Source organism: Paramisgurnus dabryanus, chromosome 5 (assembly GCF_030506205.2).
Source record: "Paramisgurnus dabryanus chromosome 5, PD_genome_1.1, whole genome shotgun sequence".
In the NCBI taxonomy this organism is placed as follows: Eukaryota; Metazoa; Chordata; class Actinopteri; order Cypriniformes; family Cobitidae; genus Paramisgurnus; species Paramisgurnus dabryanus.
Window position 1 is genome coordinate 5842553 of NC_133341.1, and position 22151 is coordinate 5864703.

The window sequence follows — 22151 nt, forward strand, 5'->3', positions numbered from 1 at the left end:
ACCTTAGCCAGTCCAATATCTATTTCGTTTTTATGTGGTAATGTACCATGCTAGAATTCATTTGCAAACTTGCCAAAACTTATTCCTTCAAATCAAGAGACTTAAATCCTTTTAAGTGGAATCTAACAAAGCTCACATATGGTTTAAGAAATTCCTTACAGATAATATCTGATCACACTGTAAAGGTTTATATAACTGCATGACAGGTAACATCTGATCACATTGTAAAGATTTAATATAACTGCACAATATCTGATCACATTGTAAAGGTTTTATATAAATGCATGACTGGTAACATCTGATCACATTGTAAATGTTTAATATAACTGCACAACATCTGATCACATTGTAAAGGTTTAATATAACTGCATGGCAGGTAATATCTGATCACATTATAAAGGTTTAATATAAATGCACAACAGATCACATTGTAAATGTTTAATATCACTGCATGACATCTGATAACAAACTGTATGAAGGTTTAATGTAACTTTACAACAGGTAAAATCAGGTCAAATTGTAAAGGTTTATAAAAATAACTATGGACTAAGAAACAACTAACTTTTCAGCAAGACCACCCTGCAATGAATTAAGACACAGCTTTATCAGAGTCATCAGGAGCTGATCCCAAGTGTTTATCTGGAAGCTGTTGGTGTATGTACTGGTGATGTGCTTAGCGACTGAATGTAATGCATGCAATATCAACCCTGTGTAAAGCTGACAAAGATGGTTGTTTCTCAGCAGAGATATGTACTCTTGTGCCAGCTCAACACATGAAGCAGAAGCAGTTTCTCAGACAGGGTTTACAGGACTAGGCCTTAATTATATTAGGACATTTTAGTTTTTACAAACAAACCACATCTTGTGACAAAACAATGGCACTCATATATGTTGAGGTATGTCAGTACAAGGTGTTTTTAAATTATCATAGCTCAAATAAGCATTATAGCGTGGGACCAGCATAAGCCCTGTCCGGGAAACCGCAAGGTTGTTTTCCCATATCAGATATATGTTGCTTCAGGTTGAGTTGTGATTTTAAAGTGTAGTTGTGTTCAGAGACGGATTGATCCTCCCATTGTGTTTCTGCATCACAGTTTAGGAACACGTTGATTGTATCATCCTCACAGTTGTCCATTGCATCACTAAACATCAATGCATCTGTGAAAATAATTTAACCATAAACATTTTTATGTTAGTATTTAAAAGAAACTTGCATCATGAGAATTAATATATAAATGACATCCATACTTAAACAGAACAGTGTGTGTGAGAGAGATGCATAAAGAGACAGAAACATTATACACACAACCTCTAACTTCAATGTTAAATAATATGTCGTTTAATAGGTCATTATCATCAATATCTGAATGAGAAACCTCCTAGCATCTTAAATCTCTGTAACTTGTATGAATCACGAGAGCTACTGTAAGAATGTAATGTACTATAATATATTGCTGTCTTATCTTAAATATAAAATAAAGGTGGGCAATGAAAATCATTCAAAATAATTGCATTTTATAAACTAACGTTACTGATCTTAAGTTTATTCGTAGAACGGACATCACAAATCTAACGTTAGGCGAAAGAGCACATAAAGCTAAGATGGCTTACCTGAAACTGACCACCTTTTCAACACCCGGCGTGGTTTAAAGTTACCGGAACATCGTAGTCGAACCATTACTTGGGATTAGGGTGTTCCTCAGTCGGCTCCCCGTCCATTAAAATTGGTAAGAAACAAACATAAAGGCGCTTGAGTGAGCTTTTTAAGTTTAACGCGTCGCCTTCAGCCACTGCCTCAGCTGCTCATCATATGCAGCCGGAAGTACGTTGACAAAATGAGCGCAATGGCGCCGCCCTTGTTGTCGTGGAAAATAAGGTGAATTGCTTACGATGAGCTGACGTTACGATCTTCATCTTCTTCTTTTGGTTTAATGGCGGGTTACGAACCTACTTTAAAGGTGCATACCGCCACCTGCTGTGATGGAGCGTGAAAATAATGATCTGCCTCTTCTATATCCTGTTATATAACACACTATTCTTAATAAATCTCAAACTGCATTTGACTTCCTGATTTTGGATCTTCATTTAATAAGTTGGCTATAGTGAAATCATTGCTTGCTATTGCTTGTAAATCTTCCTTTAAAATACAACTCAAAATGATAGTGGCGAAAAAGTCATCTGCCATCTTGTGCTCATTAGTGGTAACGACATGCAATGCACAAATGACTAAAACGAGTTATTGTTGTTAAAGCCAGTTTCATTGAAAGCATGGTTTACCGACAATGCATTAATGATCTTATCATTTTAATAATATATTAATAAATCTATGTCCAAAGTTAAGAATATGAACGCAAAACACTAAATGACAAACATAAGTGGTGTTTTCCCGGACAGGGGTTTTCTTAAACCAGGATTAAGCCTAATTAGGAAAAAATAAACAAACATACCTTACTAAAAACATTACCTGTGTGCATTTTAAGGCAAAACAAAGAGCACTGATGTATTTTAAGATATGTCAATGCATTTTTTTTAGTTTGTACAGCTCTTACATTTATTTTAGTCTAGGACTAGTCTAATCCCTGTCCGGGAAACCGCCCCTAAATTGCTCCCAATACAATTTTGCTGTGTTCTCCACTGTACATTGATTGTACTGATTATAATCCAAAAGTCAGACGGGCCAAGTAATTCCCACGTCATCCATTATAAAGGGAGTTTTATTGTGCAGTGTAGCCAATTTCTATACAATTTAGTCCAAGTTTGAAAAACCTTTTGTTTCCATGTCACTCAGAAAGTCAGTGTGATGTCTTGAATTAGTAAGCAAGCAAAAACCATTCAAACGTTTTAGCCTGAATTACCTATAAAATGCAATTAAGCATTTTAATGTAGTTTATTAATCAACATTAATTATCATGATTATCGAGGGCATAATCAAAAATAAATATTTTTGTTTTCCCTGTAGTGAGTAGCCTATCTGTCTCATATCTGCTTGGAGTTTGAAAGACTCTTCTGATGCTTTTCTATTAAGTTTATTTACATATTTGACATTGAAGTAGTCTAAAGGTAAGTCTTGATTACTTTCGTTTTGTGATACTTGAATTAGTTACTGCATCTCTTTAAGGTTATTTGTAACTGTATTGGAAATTATGTTGAAGTAGTTCTCCCAACCCTGTTCATACTTACACACAAATAATAACAAAATTACAGAAATCAAAGTATAATCAGTTCAATGTAAGAAGTTATTATGATTACTAATAGAAGTGTACTCTTTGTCCTGTTATTTTCCTTACCTTGCCACTCAGTCCTTTAGGTTAGGGTAGTTGAAACTATTTCTAATTTCAGCAAAAGCTCCAGAGTTAAATCAACACTGCTTAGATTCACACCCAAGGTGTTAAAAATTACCACAGAATTTTTTGTATTCTTCCTACGAACTATCACAATGCTTCAACACAAACAATAAAATTTTTGGGGTCAAGTGCTCAGCTAAGTAAAGATAAAACTAATCACTGTTAGGATGACTTCTTGTTTTTATCTTTCTTGTTAACAGCAAATGTTCATCATAAATATTCATTTCATTATTTAACTTATCCTAGGGGCTTATCCTAAAATTATTAGAATAAAATATATGTTTGAGCTCGCTTAATTTAAAAACAACTTGCACTTACGCTTTTACTTTGTATCAATATGTGAAACAATGAATTGTTGATAAAAGGCTGTTAACAGTTACCAAAAAAGCTTAACTTCTTAAATATAACATAATATTTACATCATAAGATAATAGGCAGTCATGGTCTAATAGTTAGAGTCGGCCTTATAACCTGAGAGTTTTGCTGGTTCGAGTCTCACGGCTGACAGGTTGCGACTGAGGTGCCTTGAGCCAGCCACCTGTCTCCCAGTGTTTCCCGGGCACTGCAGTACTGCTCTGGGTGTGTATGTTCATGACGTGCAGTGCGTGTTCACCACTCACTTGATAGGTTAAATACAGACGTCACATTTCAAGTATGGGTTACCATACATTGGTCATTATGTCACTTTTACTTTTCCTTAAAAAGGATCAGATGGAAAAAAAACTAAAGGTGAAAACAAGAAAGCACTTTTTTTTTTAATTCCAATCAAAGCTATAGACATGTGTCTTATTGCCATTCTTCTTTTTTTCCAGTCATCACATATGCATTTATTCATTTAGCATATACATTCATCCAAAGTGTCTTATAGATCAGAAAATATACAGAAAAAAAAGCATCAAAAGTTTATTACATTTGCATAATTGTTCTAGTATCTGCTGCAGAGTAGTTCTAGTTACTATGACAAAGAAACGGTCTGAGCGTGACTAATCCATTGGAAGCCTCAGATTGATCTATGACACATACTTTCTGATATGGAAACTTTGTCTGAGGCAACGCGTGCCAAAAAGTAAAAAAAAAGGTCTGTCCCACCAGCCCAGTGTTTTTAATATACGGGAGAATGTATATAAAGAATGTGTGTGTTTTTATGCTGTCTGTTTAAGTCAGAATGAGAGAGATGAGAGATTTTCTCAATGAGTTTTTTGTTTCTGCAATGGGACTAGTTATAGCTATTTAAAAAAATTATGTACGTAATTAAACTAAACGTAATCACATTATGCACTCTATGCGTACACGCCTGTGTGGGAACAGTTTAAGTCAGAAACTGAGATGGCAGGCCAGAGCTCGACATTTCTGTGATGAAATATGCAATTTCTTAATGCAAAACTTTTCAGTTATAAAAACACCTGCAAGTTCTGAAAGAGATCAGGCCTCAACCAAGAAAAAGTAACGCAAAAGTAACTAAAAAGTAACGTAAGCATTACTTTCCATGAAAAGTAACTTAGTAACGCAATTAGTTACTTTTTTGGGGAGTAACTTAATATTGTAATGCATTACTTTTAAAAGTAACTTTTCCCAACACTGGTCATCTGCACAGCAGTGGTAGGAGAAGCCATGTGCATGTATGATAGGTCCTAAGGATGTTGTGTAGATGGAAAAAAAGGAGTGGACCAAGCACTGATCCCTGAGAAACCCCGCTCGAACTGATTTTGCCAAGTGGTTTATGTCCTCAGGGCAACATATTGTGTTGACCCAAGGACAACATTTTTCTAAATGTAACCTAAACCCACCCCAAACCCCAACTCTAACCACAACCAAACCCCTTAAATCAGAGGGACATGATAAGTGAAAAACAATGGTCTAGAAACAGCTAATCCTGGTTGTAAGCTTAAACTTAAAACAAACTTTAAACTTATTTCTGAAATCTGACATAATGTTGCCCTGAGGACATCAACCACTTGGCAAAATCAGGAGAGCCGAGAAACCCCAGTGACCATCTGGTGAGCTGTGGACCATGCACCCTTCCATGACACCATGAAGGATTTCTCGGAGAGAAAAATTTGAACCATTGGAGGGGAGTACCCGTGATTCCTAGCGATGATAGGGTGGCTAGGAGGATCAGATGATTGAGCGTGTCAAAGGCTGCCGATAGGTCTATTAAAATCAGAACCGAGAATTTAGATTCTGCCTTAGCTATCCGTCGTGCTTCCGTGACCGCTAGGAGAGCTGTTTTGGTGGAGTGGTTGGATTTGAAGTCTGTCTGGTGGTCATCGAGCAGGTCATTCTGAGATAGGAAGGAGGATATCTGGTTAAAGTCAGTGACGGGGACAGAAAGCTCTCGGACTTAAACTGTGTTCCGAAGATGAACAAAGTTCTTCCGAGTTTAGAATGACATAAGGGTAAGTCATTAATTACATTATTTTCATTTTTGGGCGAACTATCCTTATTTAGTAGTCACGCTGTTCCCTTTGGGGGAGGGGGCGAAAACACAAGCCGCATACACAGTATGTAAATACACACAGAAAATGATGCCCCCCCTGCACGCTAGAATCTCTGGAAAAACTAGCCGATATAAACCGCAAAATGTACGCTTTTATCTCTGAAAAAACAAGCCAATTTAAACCGCAAAATGTGCGCTTTTAAATAAACAAAAACTGCCATCTCAAACATGGAGCGGCTTCTTCGTGATCTCAACTAACAGATTCTGCAATAAAACTAAAAATCACAAATTTTGAAAAAAAAACTTTGTTTCTCATTATCTCGAAACTTGTGCTGCCGACTTGTGTCACTGGTTTCCATGACAGGTCACAAATGAGTAGGATAACATTAATGTAAAAAAGTCCAGTATATTTAAAAAAATCCAGTTTAACCAGAAATAATTAAATTAAGGTCTAATAATTTATTAAAGGTTTAGGAATGAGTTTGTACCATCTCACGCAAGAGAGAAAATCACTGTGTTAATTGTGGTAACTCTTTCAGTTTAAATGTTATACTACCACATTTTCTTCAATGGTAAAATAGTGATTGGGTTTTTTGTCCAACATATCCTCCAACCGATACGATTGCTTTGGTCATTTGTCCATTTCAACAAATAGTTTCATTCAATATATTCAAACATTAATTCCATATATTCCAAGTTTCATTTCATATATTCAAGTTTCATTCAATATATTCAGAGGTGGTTCCTTTTCGAGAGCGGTAACTCGACATTGCATCCGCTGACGCTATGGGAACTCCTCCCTCTTCCAGACCTGCAAACTTGTCGCTTTTCGGCGACAATCGCCGTTTTCTTGGTCAATTGGGTCATTCACGTGAATCGCATAGAACCGGAGGGTTTTTTTTTAGGTGTGTGTGTGTGTGTGGGGGGGGGGGTTCGGAAGGCTGCCCTTTATCTGAATGCCATGCGGGCTAGAATTGCCAAACATTATTGGATAATTCTTATACTTGACATTTCTCTGGGCCAATCGGAATCTTAGCATGCTTTCCTCTGGGCCAATCGGAATCTTAGCACTTGCTTCAGAATCTTGAAGACAGCGCGGTCCTTTGGATGAGACACACCTGGCTACCGCGCGAGTCTGATGGACACTTTTAACGTGAAGGAACCATCTTATTTGAGGTAAGTCAACTTTTTTGGACCAAAAACGACAACTATTTGTTTGTTTGATTTAATTAGCGTTAGCTACCGCTTATATTGTATTTTTAGGAACGAGTCAACGCCGAGTAATGCACTGCATGAAAAGTGGAATTTTCGTCAGAATGTGGCAATGTAGATTGGCGTGAAACTCCAAGTATACGACTGCGCATGACAATTTGCAGGCAACATCGAAAACTGTCAGAAATGGTCAGAAATTGACTTGGGCCTTGCTTGGAAGTTGTCCCCCCTTCCCCTAATTCTAGGGGAGGCTTTAACATGTAAATGAACATGCTGTGAGCTATACAAATGCAAATCAGGGTAGCAGCTGGGGGAGTTTTACTCAGGTGACATTCTGAGAGGTTTTAAACTTTGATTTTAAGAAAATCTCTTGTATCCCCAGGTGAAAAAAAGTGCACTAAAATACACTTTATTTAAGTACACTTAGTACACTTTTCCACAATATACTAAAAGTGCTCTATTTTCGCACACTAATTTTGAACTTAGTATACTAAAAAGTAGTATTTAATACTTCTTAAGATGAACTTAATACCATCTTAGTGTACTCAACTGTGCTATTTTGAGACACCATGAAGTTGAACTAAAATGTATTTTTAACATACTATGTCTGTATTTAAAAAAATATATTTCATTATAACTTGAAGTACACTTGAACCCACTTTTAAGCATTTTTAAATATACTTTAAAGTATACTACTGGTAAGTTAAAATAATATTCCAAATGTATTCCCAGGTGAAAAAAGTTCACTAAAATACACTATTTAAGTACACTTTCCACATTAAACTAAAAGTGCTCTATTTTCACACACTAATTTTGAACTTAGTATACTAAAAAGTAGTATTAAGTACTTTTTAAGATGAACTTAAAACCATCTTAGTGTACTCAACTGTGCTTTTTTGAGACACCATGAAGTTGAACTAAAATGTAATTTTAACATACTAGGTCTGTATTTAAAAAATATCTTTAATTACAACTTGAACCCACCTTTAAACATTTACGAATCTACTTTAAAATATACTAGTAGTATGTTAAAATAATATACCAAATGTATTCCCAGGTGAAAAGGTTCACTAAAATACACTTTAAGTTCACAACCTTAAGGTACCAAAAGCTCTTTATTTTCGTGCAGTAAATTGTGCTTAATATACTAAAAAGTAGTATTTAGTACTTGTTAAGACAAACTTAAGACAATCTAAGTGTACTCAACTGTGCTATTTTCTAAAATTGTATTCAGTTACAACTTGAAGCACATTTGAACCCACCTTTTAAACATTTATAAATGTAATTTAATAATTTCAGATATAATAATATTACATAAATAATATAGCATACAAAATGAAATAATAATATATTGCCCACACATTTGTATACATAAAATAAATCATTTCTAATGTACTGTATGTGATATTTGAATTACAGTCAAGTTTACTATTAGAATGTTATACATGTGCTATTTTACCTGCATGTTTGCCACCAAAACATGTTTTAACTCATTCTAAAATGATACATATTCTGTATTCATACATACGAACCGGTTTCTTCCATCATTAACCCTCTGGGGTCTAAGGGGTTTTTAGGGCCCTTGGGAAGTTTTGACATGCACTGACATTTGTGCTTTTTTCAGTTGCTTAAAAACATATTAATGGCAAAAGTCTCATAACACTGTGTTCATCACAAACTGGGCTACAATATCATATAATCAACATGTATGTACATGTTTGTATTTTTGAGAGAAAAATGTTTATGCGTGGTTTTTGAAAAAGCAAAATTTTTAAGTCACTGATATAACTCCACAAAACTCATTCTAAACATGTTTTCCCAAGACTTTCCAAACTGGATCTAGTAGTCTAGAGTTTTTTCTTCAAAATGATGTGAAAATCATATGGCCTACTCAATCACATAAAGCAAGATATTGATTTACAATTTCTAAGACACTTTTGCTTGGGAAAGGTTGTATGCATGGAGGCGGGAAAGCTCCTGAATAATCAGTGATTGACAGCTGAGAGACAAAAGAGTTGAATAATGAGCCACTAATGAGCCTTGTGTGGATGTTCAACAGGAATAACTTTCTCTGTAGTAAAACCATGATAAGGTTTACTTTTCAATATAATGTAAATACACACACACACACACACATTATATATATTATATATATATTTCTATTGAAATATTTTCTATTAATTTCACAAGTATAAGTTACCTTTTAAAAACCATAGTAGCTTAATCATGGTAAAGATACTGTTTGGCCATCTTAACATGAACACACTTCAACCCAGGGTTAGTGTTTGGTTGGCCAGCGAGAGGTTTTCTTTTGTGCAGTAAAAAGCTCAAAAGAACAACTGCCTATCGTTGTCTGGACTCTTATTTGTGTATTTGTAATCATTATAGTAGAAACACAACAAGGGACACGCGTGATAAACCTATCAATGTTTGTTTACAGCCGCCGCCATTACCTCACGTGTTGATCATGAAAGCAGTGAATGTGTGCACACGCAAGTGATCCTGTGTTTAATAAACTTGCTGTGCGGAGATATGCGCTTAGACGCAACTAAATAAGGATTGTACTGTTTGGAATCGCGCATTATATAAGAATACCAAAAAGCGCGTCGAGTTTCCTGACTCGCGTGTTTGTGTATGTGTGTTCCAATCGCGTGAACTGTTTGATGGAAGAACAAAGAAAACACTCGCGTCTGGAGATACTGACACACATACGCAAGGAAATAAGGATTTATGTCATGTTTGGTGCAATCGGATGGAACAACAAGGAATGGAGAGACTGGATTGTGGATTGCATATCCATTGACTGCAGGAGGCACGAGTCATGCATATGGATGTTTCTGCTCATTCACTTCAATGGCGCGGGGTGTGGCGATCCGATCTCATTACAGATAATGAGGTAACTGGCGAAATACGGTACTTCTCCTCCTTCTCATACAGTTTACACCGAATGACAATATCTGTTTTCAATTTCACTTATATCATTTAAAAGGAGACATTCCAAGCATTATGTAGACATTTATCTTTTGTTTCTACACCAAGTATTCGTTAAGTTACAGTTTATTTTTCTGACGCGTTTCTGAAAGGACTTCACTGAGGGAGAGAGAACAGAACGTGCATCATGTTTATTTTCTTAATTTTGCGAAAAGCACAACATTCTGTTTTTATTGGGAGTGGACAGAAAAAAACTAGACACTTTAACGTTTGAAATGATGTATAAATCATATCTGTATGTCAAAAATCAGCAGAGTAATTTAAGTCTCTTTGTGGAGTGATTGAAAAATAAAGAGTTTGCGGCGCCCGCGCCACCGTCGACCCCAGAGTGTTAACAACTAATTAAATGTTAAAGAAACAACTAAGTATGTATTTACTGCTATTGAAATGATTTTACAATATAAAACAAAGATCAGTGAAATGCAATGAGCTACTTTTATCAAATTGTGGAACATTAATACATCAATATGAAAAGTACACTATGAATATGCAACCATTGAATAATTATATAATCATAATGATGTAATTCTCTAAACAAAAAGTTACTGGACAAATGCAGAAGTGCATTTGAACTTACTCGAGATAAACCTACAAATGGCTGAACCAAAACACAGAGCAGTTTAAAGGGTGTGGGATTTTTATGTTGTTTTATTAATCAGTATGTTATGTTATAATCCATATGTGCCATTATGCTTTCTGTGCTGAGATATGTGAGTAAATGTCTGTGTGTAAAGTTGAAAGGCTGTTCCAGTTGGGGGTAGGAACAAAGCCCTGAAGAGAAAACACGCAGAACAGATGGTTTCAATAAACAAGTTGTTTGCTTTATAACTATGTTATATTTAGAGAAAGTGAAAATTAGTATGTTTAACTAATGAATGCATTTAACCAATTCATGAACAATGGAGTACTGTTGTGTTGTTGAATAATTATGTTTTACATATTTACTGCCTACATTTCATGCTGATTGCTAAAAGTGTTAAAGTTACAAAGATGTCCAAATAAGGACTGTGGAAATTGATTTTGTTCCATTTTTATATTTCTTTAATTGATCATTTTATTCTATAAACATTGTGTGTTTCATATATGCACTGAGCTATTATGTAGAAATGAGGTGTTTGAGAGAGGAAAATTACCAGTTTTTGTGTGTGTGCTGTAAGGAGGATTAGCGAGGAATTTACGCCTGGCATCGATCAAGATAAGAGAGAGGCCTGAGGGGAAAGCAAACAGGCAACTATGTCATTAATTAATGCTTTAATATTCACAGGATAAAATATGCCATGTATTTCTTACTTAATCAGTATTAATCATTGAATAATTGATGTTATAAATATAAGATGTTGTCTTTGATAAATTTGTATTAACCAATGAAATGAAGGTTGCATACAGAATAACTTAATGGGGGCAGGGCAGCTCAACCTTGAAGAACAGAATCTCCTGTGTGTGTGTGTGTGTGTGTGTGTGTGTTTTCTTTCCTAACAGATGGTTTTTAATAATGATTAAAGTGTTTGCTTAGAAGTAGTATTGCAGTAAAAGATTTAATATGTGTTTATCTATCTAAAGAAGTTAATGTGTGCCTTATTCATATAACCAATTTTACAAATAATGAAATGATGTCATGATATTGAAATATGTGTTACATAATAATCACTTTCATCTTACAGCTTATGTTTTTTTTATAAATGAATGTTTTATTAATGATTTGTTTTTAAGAAAGCATTATAACATGCTATGTCAAGTGGAGGAGTACTAGAGAAGAACTGCAGGGCTCCCAGGGATGAGAGGAGAACAGATTGTTTTTTCTTTGTCTATGTGTGTCCATCTTTGCCTACAGGCTGAAATTGGGTGTGGTAAAGGAGTCAGATTCACGAGGGAGAGCAGCCTTTGTGGGTGGAGATTTTCTGAAGAAAGATCGACGTCACATATTTTATAAATAAGCATGTTACTTCCTGAGCTGGTTGTTCGCTACTTGAGAGGACCCAGCGCTGTTAAACTTTTTCATATCTGATCAATAAATATTTGAACTTAGATATTCGTATCTTTTGCCTTTCCTCTAAATTATGAACACGCAATGGACGCCTTAAAGTCCAACAATTGGTGACCGCCGACGTTTTGTGGAGGGAAAGGAGAGAGTGAGAGGAAGGAGGGTTTCACATTGAAGAAACCAGAGTAAGGGAGGGCTCCATTTCAACACAAAAGACCGGTCTTCTAAAATAAAGGAGAGCAGAAACCTGTTGTATCGAATTCTGCTATTTGGATATACCAAATTAATCGTGTTGATAAGGAGCTCCGAACTGAAATTAATTATTTAAACAATAAGAATTGATCAGAGTGAAAAACTTTTTGAAATCTTTGAATTTTGTTGTTGAATAAAAGGTTGAGGATTCCTTTAACGCATTAGGCGTTATAAAATACCAACTCGGGTTGAAGCCCGTAGGGGGTTGGGAAACCAATGGGTGGAGGGCCCAGGAACCATCTAATTGAGTACAGTATTAAATTTAAGGGTTGAGAAACCTTTAGGTGAAAGTCCTAGGAATAATCTAATTGAGTACAGTATTAAATTTAAGGGTTGAGAGACCTTTAGGTGAAAGGCCTAGGAATTATCTAATTGAGTACAGTATTAAATTTAAGGGTTGAGAAACCTTTAGGTGGAAGTCCTAGAAATCATCTAATTGAGTACAGTATTAAATTAAGGGTGCGGGAACCTTTGGGTAAAGGCCCAGGAAATTCCATTGTGTACTTGATTCTGCAGTTGTATATGGGTATATTTCATTTTTACATTGTATAAATAGAGGAATTGTATTTACAATTGTATAAAGCATGGCTGAATTTCAGAAAGAGTGTGATGAATATGTGTGTTCACCGGTGTATTTGCAGTGGCAAAAAATAATCAAATTAATGTTGGCCCAAACTGATCCTAAAGATGTTAAGAAAAGACAAAAAGAGGTTGCATTAGCGTGGAACACGTTGAGAGAAGAAAACTGTTGGGAGGCAGAGGAGAAAAAGAGAGTTCCTCTCACGCCTATTCTTTTTGCCATGGAACATAGACTGGTAAACAAAATTAAGATTGTAGAAGCAGAAGGAAAAAAGTGGTTTGGTAAAGGGCCAAATGTAACAAACTTAGAGAAAGAGTTGAGAATTTGGACAAGATTGGCTCTGGTTGCTGCTGCCATGCAGGCTATTAAATCAAATAGAAAAGGGGAAGTTTACAGTGGTGCAGCTGCAAAGCAACAGGAAGTTGAACAAGGAAACAGTCAGCTAGACTCAAGTGTGACACCTACGGCTCCTCCTCCAGCTCCACCCCCAGTGAAATCGATCTACCCCTCTTTGCCCACACCTCCTCCTTATGAGAAAGCCAAAGCCCCAATGCAACAGCCTGTTTTTCAAATTAATAGCGGTCATTTAGATGTAGAGGATAGTGAAGAACTAAAAGAAATAAAACATGAATTGTACAAACTAAGACAAACTGTTATGAAACAGGGAGAGTTTATGTCTTCTCCCAGAAAGTCTATGGTTGTTGAAAAACCTATTGATTTACTGCAACCATATTCACCAAAGACACCAGTGATACACCCGCCCAGTGGGGGTGATGTAAATGTTATGCATGGAGCATGTGGGGGCCCTGAGGGTGACACACTTGTTAGTCTCAGCCAAGAGAATGAGGAAGAGTTAGATAACCGCTCTGAAGCCAGTGAACAGATTGAACACGGCACACATTCTAAAGCAGCGAGTGTTTGTAGTCACGCTTTAGAAACATAAACAGAATTAAGACATAGCAAAGAACATAAAAGGATGGAAGGGATGAAAAGAGAAGTTAAACAACTAAGGAAAATAGTGTTAGAGCATGACCGTAATAAGCACAGCCTAATACATTCAAAAGATCCTCTGAGAGTCTCAATGCAAGGTGAAATGTTCCTTGAGAGGTCAGGCACTAGATCAGGCATGAACTACCACCCACTTTCTGATCACGAGTCACAGGGCCAACTAAATGCAGAGAGACCAGACACAGGAAGCGAGCGGAAGCATCAAGTTTATCAGTGGGTAGCATCTCAATCACTGAAGAGCAAGTTATTAAACACAGAGCCAGCACCACTTCCAACGGCCACCTCACAACTTTTCGGAGAACCAGACCAAGATAGGGTAGATGGTACACAGTTTCCCATAGTGTTGCACAAAGGAACTAAAAAATATCAACCATGGACACATAGTGATCTCACTGCTATAATGAGTAAACTCCCACCGATCACTAGTGGTGGAGGGAGATGGTTAAATAAATTAATTACATTGAGTCATGGTGTAGTTCTGGCCGTGGGTGAGATCAGATGTCTGTTAGAGCAAATTTTAAGTAAAGCTCAAGTACAGGATTTTGAAGAAAATGCCAATTTGACATTGACAGATAACGAAGCATTGTATAGTACGGTGAGTACAGACATCGGTAAGGCGCTTAGGGCCCAGTTTCCCACTCCACCAACAGTGTACCAAAACATTAAATTCAAAATTAAACCAGATGAGACAGGAGCGGCTTATTATTTCAGATGCAATGCTGAATGGGAACAATTGACAGAAGAAAATGGGTTAAATAACCCAGTCACCAGGGACATATTCAGGTCAGCTGTAATGGCAGGTGCACCAGCTGGAGTCAAACAAACCATGGAAAATAGTCCAGACATCCCATCAGCTTCTAATGAACTATGGGAGAGACATTTGATATTTTACATAGAAAAGGCCTTAGATAAAGCTAATAAAGAGTTGGCTGAGGTTGATAGACTGAAAAATGAACTACTTAAATTACAATTGGAGCAAGCAAAACAGGCCACTAATAAAAAGAAACAGATGACACAACAAGCCCAACCACCCACCACTTCAGGTCCCCCGAATGGGCAAAGACCCAACCAGTATCCAAACCAGTATGCCCCACCAGATCCATATATAGGCCCACCATATTCAGGGAATCCCTGGGGAGGGTATCAACAGTATAGAGGGGCTCCCAGAGGTAGGGGTAGCGTAAACAGGGGAGGATACGGCGGCCCTAGAGGTAGTACATGTTATGTGTGCGGACAGGACGGTCATTGGGCCCGTAGCTGCCCTCAAGCTGAGCCACAGCCCCAATTTTCCGGTGTAAGGTATCCACTTAACGCACCAAATGCAAGGGGATGGGGTCCCAATAGAGGAGGTGGCGGGCGTGGAAATGGTGGTTTTGCCAGGGGACCACCAGCGCCACACAACTCATCATCACCTGATTTAATGGCGCCTGTGCACCCATCATGGGGTCATGGTGATGGTGCAGAGGAATGACGGGGCACACAGAGAACCACCATGAGGGGAATGGCTGAGCCCCTCATGGACATAGTGGTAAACGATACACCACTAAAAGCTCTAGTGGATACTGGAGCTACATACTCCACTGTAATAAGAGGCACCATACAGTCAACAGATCTGAGTAATAAAACAGTGAGTGTGATGGGTTTCTCTGGTGAAATTGAAAAGTGGCCATTAACTAAACATTTACCAACAACAATTGCTAATCAATCTGTCACGCATTCATTTCTGTACTCCTCCAATGCACCCATTCCTTTACTGGGCAGAGACTTGCTAATTAAATTAGGGGCCAGTATACTGTGTTCACCTGATGGTGTCATAGTTGGATTTCCAGATGGAAATACTATAAATTGTTCGTTGGGGTCAACAGAGACAGGAAATCAATGGATGTTGGTGGGGGGAAAGTATAAAGAGTTAGTTGACATTTATTGGGCAGAACTGGAGACAGATTGGGAAGATGAGATGTCCAGTAGCAGTGTAGTGACCCTTTACAACACATATAAGCCATGGATAAACGACATAGCCCTATTTCTACCACCCATAGATCCATTGCATTGTACTATGTTTTATGACAAATTTGATAACACAACCTATGAGGAACTTTTTCAGACCATTGAGGGAACCAAGTGGAGGTTGGTGGGTGATGGCATATTTGTGGGCCAACAGGGTGTGGCAGCCCCAATTGTCTTATCAGAAGAACAAAAAGAATGGTACAGAATGTCTGACACAGCTGCACCTCACATTTCACTGGCATTACATCCTAATCATGAAGCTAGAGAGTTAGGCAGCATGGTTAAAAAACTACTCACTGTAACCGATTGGCAGAATACAAATATAACTGGGGTGTTGTATTCACACAGTCATGATGTGTATTGGATCAAACAACAGACTGAGGATGTAGCCATCCTAAAACATGAGCAACTAGCCAGAAGTCATGGTAGGGAAAACACAGACGGCGAGGGAACGGAAAAAATGATTGAAAGCATGCCACGTGACCTATGGTCTCAGGGCCCAACTGATGTAGGCTTTTGTAACATCACTCCAGTTTCATTTAAATTGTCTACCACAGAACCAGTGTGGGTACCCCAATACAGAAATAAACCAGACGCAGAGGAGGGAGTGAGGCCAACAGTAGAGGGTTTATTGAGCAAACAAGTTTTAACTCCAACCAATTCTGAATGGAACACCCCAATTTTTCCTGTACCAAAACCCGGCTCAAACAAATATAGGTTAGTACATGATCTCAGAGCTATAAACACTTTGGTGGAGACAGGAACACTGAATGTACCAAACCCATATGTGGCCCTGTCCAATTTGTCGCCTGCACATCAATGGTTCACATGCATTGACTTGGCTAATGCCTTTTTCTGCATACCCATTGCTGATGAATGTAAACCATGTTTTGCTTTCACCTACAGGGGGCGCCAATACACCTATAACCGTTTACCTATGGGGTTCATTTTGTCACCAGGCATTTTCAATCAGGTGTTGCAACAAGAATTGACCAAATGTGAGCTACCTGAAGGATGTGTATTGATTATGTATGTTGATGACCTGTTATTGGCAACCACGTCCATGGAAAGGTGCATGGAAGCTACCAAATTGGTTTTGAAACAGCTATACATATCGGGTTTCAAGGTGAGCAGGGACAAGCTGCAAGTTTGCAGACCATGTGTAACCTTTATGGGCAGAATGGTAACAGCGCAGGGTTCAACATTAACCCCGCAACAGAGACAGAGCATCATTTCTCACCCAAGGCCAGAAACTGTTAAAGATATGTTATCATTTCTAGGCCTCACAGGTTTCAGTAGACAGTATATACCAATGTATGTGTCAGCTACTGCACCTTTAAGGGAGTTAGTGAGAGAGCAGGGCATGAAAAACCTGAAAGCAGAGTTACTGTGGACCCCAGAGGCAGAGCTGGCCTTCATTTCATTGAAAGCACAACTGTCACAGGCAGCCCATTTGAATTGTGCAGACTACGCTAAGCTGTTCATCTTAGATGTATCTGAAACACAAAACAGTGCACACGGGGTGTTATACCAGAAGTCGCCAGGTGGTAGGAAGGTTTTGATGTACAGCAGTGTTTTACTGGACCCAATTGAACAGAGACAGCCAGCATGTGCACGCTACGCAGCAGGACTTGCGAAATTGATAACAAAAACATCACACATTGTCATGGGCCATGCATTAACAGTATTAACCACACACTCTGTAATGTCATTTGTAAATTCAACTGCTTTCACTTTCTCTCCCCTAAGGCAGCGGAAGTTGGCAAAGATTTTGGCAAGCCCCAACATTACGTATGTGCATGAGGGAGTTAATATGGCAGATCTAATCACTGAGGGTGAACCACATGATTGCATACCATTGACTGAAAAAGCAAATAAATTGAGAGATGGTTTGTTCGCGGTACCACTGACAACTCCCCCACCAGTAATCACACTGTTTACAGATGGTTGTTGTTTCAGAGCAGCAGATGGTACATTGAAGGCAGGGTTTGCAGTTATTGAACAGGTTGAAAATGATTTCGTGACAAGAGTAAGTGGCAAATTGGAGGGTAAACAGTCAGCACAGAGAGCAGAAATGATAGCTGTGATTAAAGCCTTGCACTACGCTGGTGAATAAAGGGTGACCATTTTTAGTGATTCTGCATATATGATTGGTGCTGTACATGTTGAGCTGCCAGTTTGGCTGAGATGTGGGTTTTTGACAACAACAGGCCGGCCTATAACTCACGCTAGCGAGGCCAGAGACCTATTGCAGGCTCTGTTGCTGCCAGAAGAGGTGGCTGTGGTAAAATGCCAGGGTCATGCAAAAGCAAATTCAGTTATTGCTCGTGGTAACGATGCTGCTGACTGCGCTGCCAAAAATGCTGTCGGGTACACAGCCGCACAATTTCTTGTAACATCGGATAGAACAAAATCAGACATTTTACCGCGTTTCACTCGCGAATATCTAATAAAAGAGCAGGCTGCTTCTGCACCTAATGAGAAAAATACGTGGAGGGACCATGGTGCTGTCAGATCTGCTGACGGCCTATGGCAGGCCCCAGACGGTAGACCTGCCATGCCAATGTCACTTTGTGAATCATTGCTGAAACAAGTACACACACCTGGCCATGTGTCTGACAAGCAGATGCTCCGCGATCTGCAACATTGGTGGCATCCTTTTTTAACATCTATGGTAACAAACTACACCAGATCGTGTGAGGTTTGCTGTGAACATAACATTAAGCCAACCGTTAAGCCGCAGAGAGGGTCATTTCCAATATCTACCGGGCCTGGTGATGAATCTGTGATTGACTTTACTGACATGGGCTCGAAGGTGAGAGGCAAACAGTATGTCTTAGTCATTGTTGACTATTTTACTTCCTGGCCGGAGGCTTATCCGGTGGGGAGAGAGGATAGCACAGCTGTGATTAAATGTCTCATTAATCATTACATTCCTAACCATGGTTTCCCCAGACGTGTCAGATCTGACAATGGCAGTCATTTCAAAAATGAACATCTCAGACAGGTGGAGCAGGCCCTAGGTTTGACACACAGCTTTGGTGCGGTTTACCACCCACAAAGCCAGGGCAAAGTGGAAAGAATGAACCTGACATTGAAACTAAAATTGGCCAAGGTTTGCGCTAGGGCTGCACGATGTTGGGAAAAAATTACATTGCGATAGTTTTCCCCCAGACGATGTACATTGCGATGTTAAGAGCCATTGATCCAGGCTAAAGTAAATATGTACCATTCCAAAATATTAATAATTTCACTAATAAGCAAGCTTTATTACAAGTGACAAAAATGTCACTTAATATTTTTATTCCAAAATTAGAACATTTCTGTAAACACTAAAGCAGAACACATTTTTAAAAAAAACAGCAGCTTTACACCAACCCCCCTGATTGGTTAACAACAACATAACTTAAAATAAAGATATTTCTATCAAACAACTTATAAGCATTTTGATTCACAATCTTTCAAGTAAACTTTTCTTAGCCAAAGTGCCAAAGTAAAACAGTGTTGGTCATCATAATCATGGCTAAATATATGAAATAAACTAAATAAAAAAAACTTTAATATATTTTGTATTAGAGAACATATTCCTGTAAACAGAAAAGCTAAACACATTTAAACAACAGCTTTACAACACCAACCCCCCTGATTGGTTCATAACATAACTAAAATATTTTTTTTATAAAACAACTTATAAGCATTTTGGTTCACAATCTCTTGTTTTTATGTCAACTTTTCTTAGCGAAAGTGCCAAAGTAAAACCGTGTTGGTCATTATCATAATCATAAACAAAATGAAATAAAACTTCTAAACTGAGTATTCTTTAGCATGATCATGCATACATATGTATGCTGAATGCTTTGCTTACTCAAGGTTTTTAGCTAAGAACACAAGTCTATCAACCTTTGCAGGCTTGAGACAGGTTCGTTGGCAAGTGACGATGTTGCCACTTGTACTGAAAAGTCTCTCTGACGGCGAGCTTGTCGCAGGAATACACAGGTATCTGCGGGCAAGTCTGGCAAGATGAGGAAAGCTTAGTTTGTGTACTTTCCACCATGCAAGTGGATCCTCCTCTTTGTCTATTGGAGGTGTTAGCAGGTAGGTGTTTAACTCTGCGTCCAAAGCATCCTTTACAGTCAGAGACGAATCACCCTTTGCTGCAGTTTCACTCTGTTTAAAGAAGCTTCCCAATGACTTATTTGCTTTCTTTTCCTGGGGTGCACTAACATTTGGCTCCACGTCAGTGCTGCAGCTTGATTTCTCCTGGCATTCCATCATCAGTGATGACACTCTAGCTTTAACTTGGGTCTTCTTGTCTGCACTGATGAAGTCCATCTTGAATCGGGGGTCCAAAAAAGATGCCATATCTAGCAGCTTCTGAGTTTCATCATCTTCGTATTTCTCATTGAGGTAGTCCAGCATCTTCTTCTTTATGTTCTTGGTCAGGTCTGTGTCATCTTCTCGCATTTCCAGTAGTGAAGTGTTGAAGAGCTGAAGAACTGGCTTTACAAAGGAGACACTGACGTATTCATCTCCTGAAAGTGCATCAGTGAAATCCAGCATTGGGCCCAGTGACTTGCTTACCGATTCCAGGACATCTATATCCTGCCAGGTTGGAATCAGATGCCGCAGCTTCTTGTCTGCAGACAGGACCTGAGTTAAAGCCTGCTGCTGCTCTAATATCCTGCTGATCATCATCTGCCTGGAACCCCACCTTGTTTGGCATTCTGAGATGAGACAATGTGATGGTAGATTGAGTTCCTTCTGGACTTTTGCCAGGGCATCGCTGGCCTTCCAGCTGTGAGAAAAGTGGCTCACCAGCTTCTTGCAGAGTCCTACAGCACGATCAATGCGGCCATCCTTTTTCACTGCGTTTTCTAAGCAAACAAAACATTGCAAACTTTAATTATTGAAGTTAAATATTTATTTTAATTATACATTTTGATACAGAAATAAGTTCAAAAGACCTTGGTTTATGTAATATTTATCTTATAACTGCTTTTTATAACATTTTAATAATGCTATTGTATGCATTCTATAGTTATACAGTACAATGTCATATGATGCATGTAATTTCTGTGCACTGTTCATCCATGAAATGTTTTCATTTTCGGTCATCTCTAGAGGGCACAATAACCTGTTTTATTTTATACAATGTGCTCATAAAACTATTTTTTCAATGATTCAATAAATTGTTTAAAATTAAATGTTTAGTGTATGTATTTTTTCTTACGTTTTAAAGCTCTACGTACACACATGCAACAAATTCATCTTACAAGTTTTGTCAGGTTCAGGACAGGTTATCAAGTAAAACAGCTGAGTAAAAATGTATATTTATTTAGGATAAAGATCATGGTCGTTACTCACCAACTGCAAGATGCAGTCTGTGGCCGAAGCATTGTAGCCTGGTCCACTTGTTCAGATCGGCAGCTTTTACCATGTTCGCTGCATTATCTGTTGTCATGCAGACTTGACGTCTCTCATCTAAGCCCCAAGCGGACACCGCTTCTCTCAGGGCCTCTGCGATATTCTCTGCTGTATGACTTTCCGGGAAAAATGCCGTCTGCAAACAGCGACTTTTTAACTCAAAGTCCTCTGTGATGAAATGGACCGTCAGACTCATGTAGGGCTCCGTTGTCCTGCTGGACCACAAGTCTGTTGTGATTGCGTAGTATTCCACGTTCAATAGTTCTGTTTCAATCTTAGATTTGCATTTTTCATACAGCTCTTTTATCGCAACTTGGGAAAAATATGTGCGGGATGGTATAACATACCGTCTGTCAAGCGTTCGGATCATTTTCTTAAATCCCTCTTTGGTGACGGTATTTAATGGCAACATATCTTTAGCTATATGAAACGTTATTGCATCGGTTATTTCTTTCTGTCGTTGAGAGCCTTTCTGGTAAGGTGTCACGCTGGCAAAGGCATCACAAATATTTGTTTGTTTTGGTTGACATCCAGTCCCAGATTTGACTTTGTATTCGTCGTAAAGAGCTTTGTGGTGCCGTTTTAAGTGGTCAGACAAATTGGTGGTGTTTCCTTGTTTTGTGCCCACAACTTTATGACACTCAATGCAAAGTACCTCTTTTTGGTCAACATCCTCCTTTTTGTAGCCGAAATAATCCCAAATAGATGATTTCGACTTTCTTTTTGGTACGAAATCACTTTTTTGCGGCGGATCCTCTTCGTCGCGCATTTTAGCAGTGAATTTTTGCTGTGAATTGTGAGAGTGAGCAGCGTCACAGCGAACCAATCACTGAGCAGGCACGCGGAACGTGCATGTCACCCCAGCAACAAGCCATACGACAAACTCGTGTTTACTGTGTGTGCTATCTTGGTGCT

At 38.4% G+C, this 22151-nt stretch overlaps 1 protein-coding gene and 1 long non-coding RNA gene across 2 annotated transcripts; both read right to left on the reverse strand.

The window, feature by feature from the left end:
* Window positions 1-302: 302 nt before the first annotated feature.
* Window positions 303-1871, reverse strand: LOC135744696 (uncharacterized). Its single transcript, XR_010530806.2, has 2 exons — window positions 1612-1871; window positions 303-1158 (listed from the first exon to the last, which is right to left on the reverse strand). It is a non-coding gene; the product is annotated as an uncharacterized lncRNA (long non-coding RNA).
* A 17802-nt stretch (window positions 1872-19673) lies between these two features.
* Window positions 19674-22005, reverse strand: LOC135744734 (E3 SUMO-protein ligase ZBED1-like). Its single transcript, XM_065263048.1, has 2 exons — window positions 21177-22005; window positions 19674-20686 (listed from the first exon to the last, which is right to left on the reverse strand). Exons 1-2 carry the CDS (start codon window positions 22003-22005, stop codon window positions 19674-19676), a joined length of 1842 nt encoding a protein of 613 aa, XP_065119120.1.
* Window positions 22006-22151: the final 146 nt, after the last annotated feature.